This window comes from Indicator indicator, chromosome 13, assembly GCF_027791375.1.
Source record: "Indicator indicator isolate 239-I01 chromosome 13, UM_Iind_1.1, whole genome shotgun sequence".
NCBI classification, from domain to species: Eukaryota; Metazoa; Chordata; class Aves; order Piciformes; family Indicatoridae; genus Indicator; species Indicator indicator.
The window spans coordinates 15552636-15571365 of NC_072022.1; the positions used below are offsets into that span (position 1 = coordinate 15552636).

The following is an 18730-nucleotide window of genomic DNA, read 5'->3' on the forward strand; positions in this document are numbered from 1 at the left end:
TCTGAGACACACGGTTACTGTAACAGCAGACAAGCAAACCAGAGGCAAACAACGACAAGCTGACCTGCTGATTTGTTGCCCAGTCCTGGAAACCCCCATGCACCACACCACTACCGCCAGTCCTCCTTCAGTGAAATGCCAAAAGAAACATCAGCACCACGTTGACAATGATGAGGAAGAGCAGGATGACAAAGACCACTACCCGCTGGGTCTCCGGATTCATGTTGCAGCGGAGGAAAGTGTGAAGTGCACTCCATTTGTGCCTGCTTCGGTCAGGGACCTTTGCCATGGCTTCAGTCCCCAGGAAAAAAAAAAACCACAAACAAAAAACCCCACCACCACCACCACACACAAAACCAAAAAACCCACCGGCTTCTTGAGTGCCTACTGTACAGCCCACAGCAGGGGCACAGAGGGCTGCAAACCGAGCTGTTTTGCAGCTCTCAAAAGCAGAAGTCTTAACAGTTCAACACAGCCATTGCTGGACCCGCACTGCACGTGTGCCAAAACGCCCCCTCCCCACCCCCTTATCTCAGGGGGATGCTTATCAGCACATCCGTGGATTTCCGCATCTTCTCTGCCGAAGGAAGCGTCGCCATGGCGTTAGCAGAAGGAAGACACCGAATTCCTTCTCGCAGCCAGCCGGAGTCTGCGGAGCCCTGCAATCCGGGCTGCGATATTGGCTTTCCAGAGAGCAGCTCAGCTATTTGCTGGGCGCCGTCGCCAGGATACATGCAGGCCTTAGCAACGCGGCCAGCCAGCCTAGTGCTGCGCAGGGCAGGCTTTTAAGGAGGGTCAGGAGTGGATTAGGCGGCTGCTTTTTAAAATCCTCCCACCCCCGCTAAGAACTTGCCAGCAATAGAGACAAGTCCTGCCAGGAGGCAAATGCTGCAGGTCCGGTGGGGCTGGCCGTGCCACAGCACAAGGGCACAGTGAAGGCACCCAGAGCTTCCTGCACACCTGAGCACGCAACAAGCTGCTGAGTGTTTGCCAGCAGCGTGGACTGAGATGAGCCCTCTGACCGGAGGTCCAGGAGAGGCAGCTCCTGTTGGATTTTGCAGTCCACTTCTTTGCAGGATCCTGGAGCCAGAATGTCTAAAAGACTTGGCTACATCTGTAAACAGCTCTATGGGACTGTGGCACTTAAACCCCAAACCTCTGCAACCAGAAATTCTCCAACCAGCTCTGCAGAGCCCTAAACATGCTTTTATGAACTTAATATTTTGCTGTGAAGTTCACCACACACTCAGACACTCCAGCCTATGCAGAGCTCCCACCAATGCCTGATCAGTATCAGGATGAAAAGGCACTCCCCTCTTTAGGAAGGTCTGGGATGGCTCTTGGAGAATATACGTCACAGACAGGCTTTGACTACAGTTGCAGCCCTTTTCTTTCCCCTAGCTATAGAGCAGAGCACACCTTTTACCCAAAAGCTAGTAGCAACAGCACTCCCCAGGAAAAGAAGAGGACCCAGTATTCAGATCCTTCATTGAGAGGAGGTAATTCCACATCTTCCAGTTCCCAAGTACTCAACCCACACACAGCCTCTGGTGAAACTGAGAAATATTATTCCAATAATCCAGTCTCTAGAGCTAGGACTAGATGATACAGTAGCTAGTGCCTAGAGCTGGGCACAAAGAAGATGACTCTGCACTTTAACCAATAGTGAATAGAATGTGCTAACCTCAGCAGGATTTAGCTAGAAAGTGCTAAGCAGTCAAGTAACTTCTGCCTTCCACCACCTCCTTATACTTCTTAATGTTTAAGATATGTCTTTTATAGACATTATAAAATCAAGTCTAGAATTATTTCAGTGTGCTGGCTTATGATCTTAAAAAGAAGCTTTGTATCTCTGGGTCTCTACCCTAAATGTAGAACAAGGTTAACTATGCAGAGGATGAGGGCTTGTGTTCTCAGTGCAGCTTCAAGATCTCATAAGCTGCACTTCACATTTGGAACAAACCACTGGGACCCACAGGCTGCCCAAGCTCCCAGGTGGTTTTGAGTTTTCAGCCTGCATTCAATTAATCACTTTGAAAAAATTCCCCCTGCCATACAGCACAATACTGAGATCCCTAAGCCTGCAGACTTCAATGTAATGCAAGTTCTTCAAGTCCTCGGTGGACTCTCATCAATGCACTGTCCAACTCCTGGGCATTCTGCAAGTTCTGTCTGGTTTTGAAGGCTTTTCATGAAGTGACTGAACATAGTCCCCCACACTGTTTGACAGCAGATCTTCAGGAGAAGCTAGTTGTGGTGAATGGGTAGCACAATCACACATGCTGCTTTGAAACCTGCACTGCAACTACCACCTTCCTGGTCACTTAGTTATACTGAAAAGAAATAGGCGACTCCAATGACCCATGAAGACACACATTGGTGAGTCGTGCTGGCAGAGGTATTCTGTTGGTGCCACAGAATACTAGGAAATTTCTAAAAGCCATGATAATGTAATTCTACAGTAATCTCTTGAAACCTTTGCTACGCGTGAACATGATCTAGCACTTGAAGGTGAACACACAAAGTTTGACTTAATATCTATAAAGACATTTTGAAAGGGAAAGTACTTCTTGGGCACTGGTCTGAGACCACCTGGAAGGAGAAGTTGGGGGAAAATGAAAGATGAAAATGCGGGGGAAAAATCCTGATGAAGGGCAGGTTTTCACCTAACTTTGTTGAAGCTCTAAGGAGCATGCTAAGCCACAGCTATGTTCCTTTGCTTTTCTGATGTACGTCTTCAAGTGCCCTCCTGCACTACATTGCCTGAGCACATATAACCTTGTGTACATCTTGGAACATTACACAACTAATGTTAAGCTGCACTAACCCATTTCACCCCAGACCAAGCTTGAGCAGAAATTGCTCTCGACAAGGGCATAAATTGCAGAGCGACTCTAGCTGTGACCTGGTTCTTGTCTTCACCCACACACACTACATCCCCTCAAACAGTGCTTTGCAGAAGTTGTGTATGGGGGAGTTACTTCCATGGTAACTTCAAGTGGGAGAGGGCTCTCCAGCTCCTGCCACAAGCTGCTGAACACCATGTGGCCTTTTTCTATGACAGACATAAAGCACCATTCTTATTCCTTACTGATCAAACATGCTTCTGTGGTAGGTGGCATCTGCAAGAGATTAAATAGCTGAAGGTTTTACCTTGTGGCTTGCAGTAGAATGGGATTTAGTTTGTATAGCTATGACTCCTCAGTGAGCATATTTCAAGTAAGCACTGCACAATCTTCATTGGAATTTAATTTGCAATTGTAATAATTTACTTTCAGTTCTTCTCTAAGAGCCACCCTCAGCCAGGACTGCATCAAATGAATAACACTGCCACTCAGACAGTGCAAGTGGTGAGTGCAGAGCTGCCTCGAAGGCCTGATTACACACAAAAAGCCATGCTGCAGTCACAGAATTTGGTCAGGGACCAAGTCTTCAGACAGTAAATCACTCAAGAAGCCCCAATCTAATATTGAATAAAGTGGAAAGTGAAAGACACATTTTTACTTTTCATCAAATTGATTCTATTTATTGTACATCCCTTACTCATCACCTTGCTTGTAGGTGCAGCAAATGAAATTGCCACCTGCAAATCATCCTTGAAAACCAAGTTTCCTTAGCTCCCAAATATCCCACTATCACACTTTGCTCAGAATCCAAACTAAGCTGCTATCAACCTTGTTACAGAATGAATTAACTCTCAGCAACAACTGCAGCTAACACCTCCAGAAAGGACGTCATTCACTATTGAGCCACAGCCAGAAAACATCAGACAAGTACAGCTTCTTAATCTGCATGTGATTGTGTATTGCTGAAATGGAAAACAGTCTGTCAGAGGCCCACCATTTGCTCTGAATTGTACAGTGTGTAACACTGTTACTAGAGCACAGTTACTCCCACTGCATGTTTCTCCAGCTAGTACTGCATGATTTAATCCCACGCAGCTTTTACAGCCAGTACTTCCCTGGACAGTTTACAAGTTGTTCATTTGTTTCAAGTTCTAAGATATAAGATATTTCCCAATGTAAAGAAAATTGGCCTGACGGTTTCTTCATGTAGGGCATGGATGGAGGCATGGCCACACTGGTACACTGCAAAAAAAGGAGCCATTGAGATGCGCCACTTCTGACAACAATTTTAGAGGAAAAGAAAGAAAAGAAAAAAAGCAGAATCTGCTTCACTTAAGCCTTGTGCTTTCAGACTCTACCAAAGCTAAAAAAATCTTCCAAGTCCTCCTAAGGCAAGTTTTATCTTCAAGGACAGCAACTTAACTTTTAACACATTTGAAGCATCTGGGAATTATTCTCAAGACCTAGAGGAACTGTGTTAACTGCTGTGAGCCATGTACCAGCACAACACATCCCACGTACTTCTGTGAGCTGAGACAAGGGGGCTTCCAGCATCACGCACAGAAGATGACACAGTTCCAGGGTGGGTTGGGCTAGTGCATTTGGGTTTGATTGAAGGTGGAAAATTCTCAATTCTCTCTCAATACTGAGTGACAGATGACAGGCGAGGGATACAGACAGGGATGGCCTGGGAATCAAAACAAAGTGTGTTATGATTGAGTTGGTGAAGCAAGGACCACAAGAGAGAAGCCACAACAGGCTGGTACAGCCCATGCAAAAGCCTTGGAAAACAGGTCTTTTCAACATGAGATTGGACACAGGCAGAACAAAGGACCCTGTATTAATGACAAGAGGACACAATCTCAAGCTGTGCCAGGGGAAGTTTAGGCTTGAGGAGAGGAGAAAGTTCTTCGCAGAAAGAATAATTGGCCAGTGGAATTGGCTGCCCAGGGAGGTGGTAGAGTCACCATCCCTAGAGGTGTTAAAAAAAAAAAAAAGATTGGATGTGGCACTTGGAGCCATGGTTTAGTTGTCAGGTGGTGTTAGATATTAGGTAATAGGTTGGACTTGATGATCTCTGAGGTCTTTTTCCAACCTGGTTGATTCTATGATTCTGTGATTTTGTAATGACACTCTGAAATAAAGACAGGCTGAATAGGATATACAGTAAGATGGATGGGAAAGGAAATGCTGCAACTTAGAGACATGGCAAGATTAACAACTTGAATGCAATAGTTATAAATGTGTCAGAATAGAAGATGACACTCTTGTTACATAGCTGAGGAACAGACAAGTGACAGAGAGGTGGTGTTCAGAAGGTTCTAGAATTTTAACACCTTTTTTTTTTCTATCTTTTTTTTGAGCTGAAAAATCTGATAGCCACAGATAACACAGAAAGACAAGGAATGATCTTCATTGGGACACTACATGGGCTGGAACAGAGAAATGAGGGAGAGACAGAGGCAGAAAAATACTGTCAGAAGAGTCAAGGAGAGGGAACATGCACAGGCAGAGCAGTGGAACCTGAAGCAGGTGAAGTCAGAGAAAGCTGCAAAGAAGCCAGTGAAACAGGTAAAGTGGGTGAGAAGGGTTAGAAGAGAAGGATAAATAATAGTGTAAGGTGAGTGATGAATGTGGTGGCTAACATGGGGCAGAGGAAGATGCATAATATACAGAGCCAAAAAAACACTGAAAGATAATCCCTGTAAGAGTTTTTAACAGAGGTGGCTGGAGAGGGGAAACAGGGTCAAGCTTAATTTTTGGTTGTTTCTAGGCCACGAGATTCCTTTTTTTCTGATTGTTCAGGAGTTGTCAAGAAAGCCAGGCCATTTTGGGCTGTCTGGCATATTCTGTTGAGCCCACACATTATAAAATATGGGTTTAAAGAGAAGCATTACTGACAGAGCGGTTTTGTGACACTTCTCTGACTGTTCAGCCTCCTCACCTCTTAACAGAATATACCAGTCTTGTGGATGTAGAAGACACCACAACTGTTTACAAGTAACATCTCTGTGAAGCTCTTTAAAGTTGGGATGTAATAGTGTTAATTTGAGAATTCTCCCTCATTGTCTTCTGGTGCAACTTAAAGGAGTCATAGAAGGGCTGGGGAGAACAAGCAACTCCCTGAAGCATGAGAACCAGAAAAGCTATCAAGGAGTAAAAGACACACATAAACTGTGAGTAAGAAACAAGCTAAACTTTTCAATGTCCCATACAATAGAAAAGGATTGAAAAACAATAACCCCATCAACACCTTTCTAGGTCACTTCTAAGGCCACCTTTTCCTGATATCTCTGTTTTAGACAGCAGGCTGGAAAAAATGTAGCAGAACACCACACTCTGAAAAATGAATCTTGATGAGCTGTTCTCTAAGAGCCTGCCCCATTGACTGAGAAATTCTGATACAGCTCAGAAGGAAACTTGATCAGTGGCTGTCAAGAGCATCAGCAAGAAAAAGATGGGACACTGATAGTCTCAACAGTAAATGGACAATGTGCCAATCTGCCTTACTAACAAAGCATCCATTAAAGACAGAGGAATGTGAAAAAACAGGACATTCAGTCCATACTGGACAGCTCAAGAAGTCTGCCTTTTTTGCACAAAACCTGTTGACATGAAAACTTGCCAGTAACAAGAGATTGGAATAGGCAGAAGCATGATCTTCTTTGGAGATTATAGATAAAACCAGCTGGAAATAGGATCGAAAAAAAATAACCCCATCAACACCTTTCTAGGTCACTCTTCCCTACAACTACACCTGCCCCTCAACTCAAAGCTTCGAGAAACTGAACTTGATGTTTAGCTGCTGGAAAACAACACAGCTCCACTCCTGTTCTCCAAGGCCCTGATCACACTCCACAACTCCATGCAAATCTGCCTGACAAGCATGTGCCACATGGAAGTGTGCCAGTCAGTCTCATACTGGTAAGGACAAAGCCCTTTCTGCCCACCTGCCTGCAGAGTGCACATGTGCTCGAGTGTGGGAGCAGTGGGGTTAGTGCAAGTAGCATTTTCTCCATTTGCTGCACAGGAATAGTGCTTCTCCCAGGGCATGCCAAGGGCACCCAGCAAGGGCTGGTCCCCAGTGCCCCAGAGGGAGGGGGAATTTTTGCACAAGCCCCAGGAAAAGCAAAGTTGGCACTTCAGCACCTTGGTTATTCTCAGTGATCTTCCCTCTACAGCTCCCAGGGTTTTTCTGCTTTTATCAGGTTGGTATAAAACTGCAAGGAATACCATCACTGCTAATACCATCACTGTATTAAAGCATCATTGAACTTGCTGCTAACTTTGCCCACAGTTTACTGAGTGTAGGACAGGGGCTCTTGGTCACAGGACAGGGCTGAGGATGGCAGGGAAGAGCTTTTGAGTACCAACCATGCTCTCTGAATGGCCAGAAGAGTCAAGAGGGATTTTATTTTGCTACCACATGGTTCAAATGTCTTCTGGGGATTAAGGAAGGAAAACAAAACAAAACAAAAGAAAACCCCAAACACACAACAAAATCTTTTGCAGAAGAAGCTGCTCTAAATCAGGATTTGTAGAGAGGAGAATGAATTCAAGAAATATTCTGATATCAAAACCATGTTGAGAGGAACCCAAGGCACAAGTACAGTATAAACCCGGATATATTCAACTCCTCTGTCTTTATAGAAACAGTTGCACTTGGAATATCCTCTATACTAACCTTTATCCATCACTCCTACTCTGTCAAATTTCTTCTTTATCCCCTTCTCTCAGCAAACATTTGTACTCCAATATCCCCTTTGTTATTGTGCTGTTATCCTTCATATGTGTTTCTTGAACTAGCAAACCAGTGCATGGACATCCCAAAAACTATTATTAAAATAAAGACACTATCAGTGCAGCAGTAAAATTCTGCAGGCTTTTCTTTGCACACCATCAGGCCACCATTTCAAGGAGGAATAAATGCAATTTAATTCATGCTATGCGTCTGAAGTTAAATCTTAGAAGGAATGCAAATATTGCAGTACTTCTAAGACTCTTCCTTCCTTAGGACAGAGTTGAAGCACCAAATCAAGGATCCCTGAAAGCCAGACAAGGAGATCCCAAAGATAGCTAGTGAGATACACCAGGCACAGGGGCAAGTTCCTTCTCTGTATCAAAGGGCAGCTTTGAAAGCAAGGCTCCTACTTTACATATGAATGGTGAAATCACTCATCTTCACCTGATCACAGGTTATCCTTGGCTGTTCTTGCATAGGACCTGATCAAGCATGTGCACCCTTCAAATGGGCAGCACTGGTTGAAGTATGACAGATTAGAAAGCCTGTGATTACATGCATGTAAGAGTCCTTAGCAGATAGGGACCATTAGGACCTCAGAAGGCTAGTGCCAGCCAGCTTCACTGACTCAGGTGCTTCAGAGCAGGAATTTGAAGATCTCAGTGGCACCATGGTAGATGACCCTCATGTGCTAGAAGGGGCAGGTAGGAAGCCAAGACCTTCTGCAAATGTAGCCCTTAGACCTACAAGATATACTTTCTACTGGTAGAAACTAAGAGAGCTCTTTTTTGTGGTAGGGCCATGACATGGCCCAGTACAAATCCAGACAGGCCTTAAGATATCTAGACAAGGTCCCTTTCTCTCCCCTCCTTCCTGCAGACCGACAGGGCAACACGGGAAAAAGAACAAAGGGGACAGGACTCCTGCCTGTCTGGTAAACAAGTTGTTTACCTAGGATAAGAGCACGTAAGCTGACCACTGCTCCCCCAGAGACAAGGCCTTTGTTTCTGCCTTTTATGGTTATAGCCTGGCAGAATGCCTTTCCATTGGGCAGCTACACATTAGCTTCAGTTGCCCCTTGGCCCGATCGATCTCTGGCCAGGTATATATACAGGTTGACTTGGTAGTCGCCTTTGCCTTGCTCTTAAGCCTTGCTGCCTCAAGTTGCCCTGCCCTGCCTCAGAGTGCCTAGTCCAGAGCCTGGGATAAAGCCACAAGCTGTACACAGCAAGCTGGAGAAGGCACAAACCTAGAAGCCAGATGCACCTGGCCTGCTTCCCCTTTGCCAGCAGAATCGTGCCGTGCCTCAGTTTACCCAGGAACCAAGCAAGCACCCATCGCAAGAAGTGTCATTAACTGCCTGCCATCCACTGAAGCCAGATCAGCCTGGGACAACGTGGCAAACCCTCCTTGTTGGCAATCTGCCTTTCCTGTGCCATATGAGAGCCCCCCAAAGCTTCATTGCTAACACAGCAGCCACAGCATCCCTCGCGTGGGTAAAAACCAGTTGTGAGTAATTAATTCATTGCCTTTTGGGTTTAAAGGTTCTTACCGATTCTCCCCCTGCTGTGATTGAGCACTAACTGCTCTCAGGGACCTTCTCTTTCCAAGTTATTACTTGCTAATTTGCATAGAATTGTTTGTATTTTGCCTTAAGACTGTATATTCCCATTGTAAATATATATTCCAACTGTACACCAATCCTATTTAACGAGTTTTGGCAAGTTTCATTAATAAAGGGTTACTAATATTTTTATTAATACCCGCTTGCTGTATCTTTTATTATTGTAAGGGTAATTATTTAATAATCCCCTTTACAACACTCTTTTAAAGGGATATCAAAGTATTGGAAGTTGGTGATAGCCTTCACCATAGAAAGACAACAACCCCTCATGATTGCCATCAGTAGACACACCATGGGTTTTTTTATGTGGTGGGGAGCATCACATAGTTCTAGGAACCCACAGATACACTTGATAAAATACCTGCAAACTTTGAGATGACTTGGAACAAATAGCTTCAGAAGTTAAAACATTATTGGATCATTTTTTTCTCCAAGGGGAAAACTGTTTGTGGAGCCAAGTCTCTCTGTAGACCCCAGTAACGGGGAACACATTTAAGGCCAACAAACAACAGACACAATTAAAAGTCCCTTAATACTCACAAGCAATCATTGACATGCATTAACAGAAGCTGTTAGAGGCTTCAAAATTTAATATCTGGCAGGGCTGATGTTAGAACTCCAAAGCCATCATGCTTTCTCCAGTTACTTCCTTTGAGTGATGCATTTAGATCTGGTTTACAGCAACAGATGAATGTTTGGGCAGTATCTTCCCCTCTTTAAACACTGCAGTATATGTGTGGGGCGACACCTGTGTGCACAAAGAGGTGAAACTCAGGGACTCTCTCTCCTGTTCTACTTCTTCAATTTGGCTCCTGAAAAGAGGAGTTGGGTCCATTCAGAGACCAATCCCATAGCCCTTATGCATGTGCAGGGCCCTTTCCACCGTAATACTTCAGCAGTTTTCTTGATGTCACAGACCCTAATGTGTTAATTTTGTTGCAAGAATGAAGCTAAGCCTGGTGGGTTTTTTGTTGTAAAAGAGTATTAATAGTGCTATGGAGAGAAAGCATGGGTCTAGCAAAAAAGAATGTAGTCTGTAGAAATGCTTCTGTGTGGATTGAACTCCTGCTGGTGGTCTGTGTGTATGCTACAGACATGATATGTATAGTATGAGAGCTACCTACTCACACCTCACATGTTTGTGTGGGTACAGGCATTTGTGTTGCTAAGGGCTCACTGCATGACTGCAAGAGGGAAACCTTATCACATTTCTTCCATCTTCCCCAAACCCCTGACATCCACTTGCAGTTCAGTCTTTCTTCAGATGTGAATAACCCACAGCTACGCTATCTTCGATTACCCTCTCTTCATCTTCAGCCCGCAAGGGGAGGATCCCTTGCACAGGGAACAAGTCCCATTGCTGATGAGGGCACAAGGAAGTGGCCACAGCTGCTTGTGGTAGAAAGCAGAAATACAACTGGCAACTTCTGGGACCAGTTAGCTCCTGATCCTGATGTCTGGTGAGACATAATACTATACAGTATTTTAATGTACTGATTTGCTTTAAATACACAGCCAAAAGCCCTCTGAAACAACCTTAGAAGTTTGCAGACCTGAGAAGAGCACAAGCTAGATCCATCAGGCAGTAAAGTTACAATTCTGACTCCATACTCTGCACATTCCCATCTGAGCCCTACACAAAGTTATGCAAGTGCTTGGGACCAAACACTCGGATACAGTAAAGATTTATGTCTGGTGGGGAACATTATTTCTTGTCCTTAACATCACTGAGCTTTATACAGTACTCTGCACATAAACCATAATTGCTGCTTCTGGACCACAGTTGTCAACTTTGGGTGCAGAAATACACAAGTCACAAAACCAGGAATTAAGTGCTCTGGAAAACGTAAAGGAGGGAGAGAGGAAGGTGTTTTTTAATTGGTTTCTATCTGCGTTAGTATGAAGTTGGAAGAGTAATACGCTCATAGTGAGATATAAAAATGGTAACAAATCAAATCAGCCTCTCCAAGATTACACAAGAATTGCTTCCATCAATAATCCTAATTCTGTTTTCAGTCTAGAAATCTGTAGTGATCATAGCATTTTCTATCTATTCTGTACTCTGTTAAAGAAAGAGCATGATAATGTTTTGTGGTGCTAGTTTAATGTTTTTTCTGTCTTTTGAAATTTGTCCTCTTATAATACATGAGATTAAAATATGTTCTGCTGATTTAATACACATTAATATTTTATCAGTTTGGGGGGGTTGTTTTCATTTGTTTGCTTGCACTGCTTCCTGAACTAATTCTGTAGGAATTAGTTTGTTAAATCAGAAACATATATACTAGAACCAATTAGCTTAACTGCATCTTGTGACAAGCACAAACACATCTGTAAGATACTACAATATTATCACTTTAAAACATAAAGCAATGGTTACATGTCTTAGATAAAATCCTGGCCTGCTGAAGGCCCAGTACAAATCCAGACAGGCCTTAAGATGTCTAGACAGGTCCCTTTCTCTCCCCTCCTTCCTGCCACAAAAACAGGGCAACGTGGGAAAAGAAACAAAGGGGACAGGACCCTTGCCTGTCTGGTAAACAAGATGCCCATCTGGGGTCAGAGCATGTAAGCTCCCCCAGGTACAAGGTTCTTACTTCTGCCTAGCAGAATGCTTTCCATTGGGCAGCTACACGTTAGCTTTAGTGCCCCATTGGACCAAGTGACCTCTGGCATTTTGCATGTATACAAGTGGCTAGGTAGCCTAGCCTTGCTTTGCTCATGGTTGCTGAAGCCGTGCTCCATACCTTGCTCATGCTTGTCGAAGCCATGCTTCAAGCCCTGCCCTGCCTCGAGTGTCTGTCCAGAGCCCTGGGATCAAGCCACGAGCCATACACGTGCAAGCTGGAGATGTCAGCGCCAGGGTGGCCGAGCCTGCTTCCCTTGCCGCTGGAATCATGCCATGCCTCGGTTTACCCACGCAGGAACTACGCAAGCTCCCGTTGCCAAGAGCTCGTTAACAGCCCACCGTCTGCTGACATCAGACCAGCCTGGGACTGTGCGGTAAACCCCTCTTGCCAGCAATCAGCCGTGCTGCGCCCTATCAGAGCGCCCCTAAAGCCAATGCAGCAGCAGCAGCGTCCCTTATATGGGTGAAAATAGCTGTGAGTAACATATTCACTGACCTTTGGGTTTAATGGTTCTTATTAAGTCTCCTCCCCATTATAACTGAGTGCTAACTGCTCTTGGGGACCTTCTCTCTCCAAGTTGTTGCCTCCTAATCTGCATAGAATAGTTTTTGTATTTGCCCTGAGATTGCATAACTCCCTCTGTAAATATATCTTTCAACCATACAAACGATCCTTTATGAGTTTTGGCATATTTAAAAGGGTTACTGTTTTATTAATACTCGTTGCCATATCATTTTATTAATTATTGCTGTGAGGGCAATTAATAGATAAGCCATCCCTCGACCGCAACACAATGACTCGTGTGTTTCCTCAGGAACAAGACTTCACGTGCCAAATTCCAAACATATCAAACATGGAGTCAAAGGAGATAAGGGAAAATAGGGAGTCTTACCGTTATTTTCTAAACATTTAGTGCTTTGCTTTCACAAACTAAGGATAGTACCAGTCATCTAGGGCCTGAAGAAGCTGAACAATCCACGTATTGAACTGCAACAGCATTTCTTCCAAAGAACAGAGCTGTATGGACCCTCCACAGAGCAGGATAGTACAAACCTTTTGGACACGTCAGGTATTTCCAAACGAACAGGCCTAAGCCTACTTTCTCAGGCCAACTGCCTGATAAGCAATATAGTTTTCTTCATTATCTCACTCAAGAGCTGGGCATTCAGCCTTTGTATTATGCTTAATCCCTCAGGTTCTCAACTTCAGTCTACATATAACATTTAATGGACTTGAAGCTATGTCTGTCCTATATGTACTTCTGCACTGGAAGGACGGAGCCACAGTGCAGTTGCAGTACAGATTTTTCTCTTGCCACATTTTACCTAATTATACTGTGGAATCAAAGAGATACAAGGACAGGACCTTTATCTGGAACACACACAAAGTAAACTCTACCTAGTACAATCTAAACACAAAAATATCTTTTCATGAGCATCAAGAATACATTTGAAAGAATATCATACAGATGCCCTAAGAAAATTATTTCCCCTTCCTCTTTTCTCATTTCCCTTACATTTTGATTGATTTTCTTGGCTCTCACACACTCTTGTGCTGATCTTCTTAGGTGGACTCTATACAACCTTCCCAGCTTTCTTGTTATTCATCTAGTTTTCTTGCCAATACATTATTCTACTTTAATGAAAGGTTTCTTTTTTATTTCATAACCATTTTTCTTTTGATCCAATATGAGCTAAAACTCAGTGGTTGGGTGTTTTGTTTTTTAATGCAACACTTGGTCTGCCAAATGCCTTAAAAATGTATTCCAACCTTCTCTGTTTGTTTGAAAGCTGCTTCTTCCAAGAAGGCTAAGAATAATAAGATAGCTTCCTTATCCAAGACCAATAAAAAAAATCGGACTACAATAAAACAAAGACAAGACTACTCACAAAATGTGACTAAATGATTGAACACTGACATCACCCTACATCACTGCTACCACTATTATGGAAAATACTCAGAACTATCAAGTATCCAGCTTTGGGTCCAGCAGGGAAGATGAAGATAACCCTGTCTATTTGCATTATTTCAGTTCTAACACTTACCCTGTCTATGTCAAATGCCTACCTCATAGATTTAGGATTTCGCCCTAGATACTTTGTATTTACTGTATGCTGTTGTTCCAGAAAGTGATTGTGTAGGAAAGCACTTTGCTAAGGCTCAGTGAAGCTAAGTGATAGATTAATTATCCATAGGGACCAGCTGACAAAGTAAATAGTGTACTGCCTGTTCTTACAGTTTTCTTGGCCCCTGAACAAGCAACTTGCTAGGGAGCAAGCCAAAAATAATCTTTTTTCTTCCAGTCGACCAGCCAACAAAACCAGATATACTTCATATATACTTCACACATAAATACTTCATATAGAACCACATATACTTCAAAATCTATACAAGTTACACCTGCCTTAAATACACCCATTTGCTTTCCTGATCAAAAGTTACATAATGGAATTGTACTCTAATAAAATGAATTTTTAAGAAAATAAAAACAATTGTTCTCAGGAAACAATGAATTACTGAAGGGAAAACCACAACATGCATGATGGATACCTCAGTGTCAAGTTAATTTTTTCCTGATTTCAGAGACTTATAAAAATTTCCCTTAAAAAGGTAAAATATTCTGCCTTTTACTTAAAAAAAAAAAAAATCCAGACGATTTTTGAAGAGACACACTAGGAAGATTGTTTACCAAGGCAAGAACCTGAATTGGAGGGAAGCAGAATCCTCCTCCTATACAGTGTTTGCTACAGGACTCTCTCACAAACACACCAGGTAACTGTGGGAGTATGCAGCTCAAGATTTTCTGGTGTTCTACTGATGTATGCTTGCCAGTAACAGCAGCCCAAAACAGCTGATGTTAAATCAAAAAGCTCTGGCCACGGTTTGATAACCCCTGGATGTAAGCAATAGGAGAAGAAAATATAACAAGTCTCTTCCTCAGCCCAGGCACCCAGAGATGTACTCAGGGATTCTGAGCACTAGGAGCAGGAAAAATGCTAGAAGAGCATTTGTTATTGTTTTTGAAGAAAACCTGTTACCCTCACTGTGCAGCTTTCTGGAGCTTTTGCAGACCTCAGAAGCACCATTGGTGTGTATACTGAACATAGAAGCACAGAGCCTCGGCCAACATAGTTACAGTCAGGGCTTAGCCACAAGAAAACACTATGTATTTTATCTTTGCTTTTTCATTTTGTGAAGGTCACGTAGAGGTAACGGAGTATAGGGAAGAAAGAAAGAAGGCTTTAGAGTCCAAGAGATCACTCATATGGTAAACATGCTCCATTCTTCCAATGAAAAAGCTTATTAGTTCACTCCACCGAATAAGCATTCAGTGTGTAACAGGATGCCAGCTCTAATGCACTGGTCAAAGCCATTGTATTTTTGCAGAAAAAAGCATCTTAAATCCTGTTAACATATTGCTCATCACATCAGTTAAACTAAGTACATTTTTAAAAGGCAGATCTCAAGTTAATCAGTGTCCAGCACTATAAAAGAACTAGCTAAAAGCACTGACTAAAAAGGCATATCTTTCACATCCCTCAAATGAATTTACTGAGGAACAGGAAGAAGCGGAGAAGACCAAACCTACATTAAAGTTTGAATCCTTCTCATCTATCAATAAAGTAGTATATAGACCAGGGTTTTTTTCCAGCATTCCCTTTATCCCTCCAGTACACCACATTTCAAGTCTCACAGAAGCCGTGACCTGGCTGGTCGTTACTGGTTTAAAGCTTCCCATCCAAGAACACCTAGGAGGAGAGTTATCTAGCCAGGATCCATGGTTCTGCATGACCTTACATTGCTGTCCTTTACTTTTAGTGACAAGGCTCCAATCCGTTTGCGTGTGTCATTCTTTTGTCCCTTTCGGGGCAAGAGATGTTCTGGCTGGCCTCAAACCAGCACACCCAGACCCTGTTATCAAGTTGTAAACATTACCCACAGTAAATGACATCTAAAGCCAGAGAAACGTTCTGCCATTGTCAATTTGGTTGTTGATGTCTTTCATAGTTCAAAATAACCAGTACCCTTCCTTATCCTGCCTGTCAAAAATCAACCAGGACAATACCTCATTGATAGCAAGCTGCTCTCCGCCTCCCCCAGCATGGCCATAGCGGTGGCTGGAACTTCGGAAGTCCTCATACAGGTCCTCTTCACTTCCCACATCGTCTGTTAGAGCTGTCTTATCCAAAGCCCCATCAGCAATCACTGCAACAACAAAAAGAACAGATTGGTATAAATCACAAGATCCTCAGCAGCATTGCATCAATTGTTTGAGCTTGGCTGGGGTGAGGGACACTACACCACAGCATAGACGAAAAGACAAAGAAACAGAGGCAATCTCAGGGAACAATTCCAGCCTGGTGCATGTCTATTTTTCATGGAATTGTCCTTCCATTCATGTTTTGTTACCACAAATGACAGCATCTCTTTTCCTAAACTGGAAAGTATGATTTTAAATAATTCAGCTGCTGCATATTGCAATGAAATAATAAATAAGAATAAGAACCCAGGCTCTCAAAATATGTGCAGGGTAAAGATGACGCAAACATGACTTCATGATGACATTACCATGTTGACAGGAAACTTGGTAAAAGAAAAAAATCTCATAATCTACCAATTCATACCTTGACAATTATGATTTACTAAACCTTACAAGACCAAGGAAACCCTCAGTCTCTGGGAAAAACATTCACTTCTCTGTCCACATATTCATTTAATTTAAGTACCCTTTTTGTGTCCTAAAAGGGTGTTTGCTTCAAGTATGTGTTATTACCACAGGAGGGCCATTCTGCACAGCACAGACCTGAATCAGCTACAGATAATGGAGGGTTAGCAGTCTGTAGCTGGAACAAGCATTGAAGTCTCAAGATATAAGCATAAGAGAAATAATAATAAGGCATTTATAGTCCTTGCAGAGGAGAAAAGGGTACTTCATCTGTTTCATAGACAGGAATCTTTTCCTAGGGCCTCTTCAAGATATTAGCAAATACCCTTCAGTGGCATGTTGACCAATCATTCATTCATCCCATACCTGTACAGGCTATTGAGCACAAATTTTCTGTTCTCAAAATCTGCTGAAAATGTCAATGATGAAATAAAATATTTCCTGACATATTCATTCAGATTAGCAACCACTAGGACAACAGTTTCCATGACACAAAGAAGTAAGAAGCCAACACAAACATGATGCACAGAACAACAGCTGAATCAAGCAGTGATTTTGGCTTAATGGACCTCACATAGTTACAGTAGTAAAACTGAATGAAGCACAAATGCAGGTATCGCTATCAGCACTCCTGATGACATTCTTAGCTGTCCAAATTACACATGACATTACACTCAAGATTTTTCCAGAGCAGATGAAAAAAAGAACTTTCAGCTTCATCTTGTATCATTTGAACAGGAAAGGCACTAGTCAAAGCCTGGAGATGCAGAAGCCTGTGCCTGAGCCCCTCATTTTGCTCCGTAATGCATCTTACGAACCTTATTGTGTCAATAAGCTGAGGAAAAAGTGCCTAAGGGCTGATCATCCCATTGGAAGCAAAGCTCTCCAATAATATAAAGTGCTGTCAGAAGTAACAGGAAGACTTGAAAAGATGTCCCTCATCAATTATTTCATTACAGAATCACAGAATATATGTGGTTGGAAGAGACCTCAAAGATCATCCAGTCCAACTCTCAACCCAGCACTGAAGGGTCAACACTAGACCATGTCCCTAAGCACTAGGTCCACACACCACTTGAACACCCCCAGTGACATTAGTACACTTACTACTTGTAAGAGAGAGAGCACATGTGATGTTTTAAGGACACATCATTTGATTACTTCTAATAACATGGTGAGGTGTGAATTCAGTGTAGCAGCTAAAAGTGAATGCAGTAATTTGACACAAAAATGACTAGAGTATGAGCTAATTTTGAACTAAATGCTTGATTACTTATGCTTTGAATTCAATAAATAAATACACATAATATAGCACAGATAAATTCATTGTCAAAATCTGGAGCTCCACTCGATAGCGATGGTAGCTAAGGACACAGAGGTGCATATCAGTTTATGATTACAGCAGAATTTTCTGTGGAACTCTGTAACTATCCAACCATTCAACTTTAAGTGACATTTCACCCCTCAACTTTAAGTGACATTTCACCCCTCAACTTTAAGTGACATTTCACACCCCCCCCCCAAAAAAAAACCTCCAGGCATTCTTTTGGCTTTGCTCTGACACATCCTATCATTATACAGAACTTCTCTACTGAATACATGCCAGATTGCATCTAAAGCTGTTCTGCAGCAAAGACCTACCCCATTAGTACAACACTCCAAACCCGCTGGAATGCCATTGATATTATCATTTTATGGAGAATTACCATGGTTTGCACTGACATTTGTTTTTTTTTTTTTAAAGCACTGAAGTATCAGTTTTTGCTCATAGACTAGTTGAAAAAGTAACAGCTTTCAGCGTTTTAGTCCAGCAACAAGAATAAATTAGAAATATTTTTTGAGAATAAATAACATTTATAAGAAGGGAGTTAACAGTCACTTGATTCAAAACTTTCTTTGCATCTCTCTGATTCCATTGTTTTCCTTTATTTTATGCATGGTTTCACTGCTTTTGCCTTATGCATCTTCTGCTATTTTCACTACTAGATATAATTTTCAGCTTGAAAAGTGTTCTATGACATCTTTAAAGCTTTTGGATTTTTTTCCCCTCACATTTTCCTATTTGTTCTGATCTGTGCTTAGATGAAAAAGCAAAAGCTCCAGGGAGATATTTATCTGTATTACTTAAAATGCTCTATACCTCTGCTAAGTGCTTTGAAAGCTGTGCTTGCTTTTACTAGAGATCTGTTTTTCCCTTCTGATCTTACCAAGTTCATCTACTTT

General features: G+C 42.5%; 1 protein-coding gene across 1 annotated transcript in view; it reads right to left on the bottom strand.

Moving 5' to 3' along the window:
- ARHGEF4 (Rho guanine nucleotide exchange factor 4) overlaps positions 1-18730 on the bottom strand; it is a 111469-nt gene that overhangs the window by 27879 nt on the left and 64860 nt on the right. The window contains exon 4 of the mRNA XM_054386366.1: positions 15908-16047. Within this exon, the coding sequence (XP_054242341.1) occupies positions 15908-16047 (140 nt within the window). The remainder of the gene's footprint in view (positions 1-15907; positions 16048-18730) is intronic.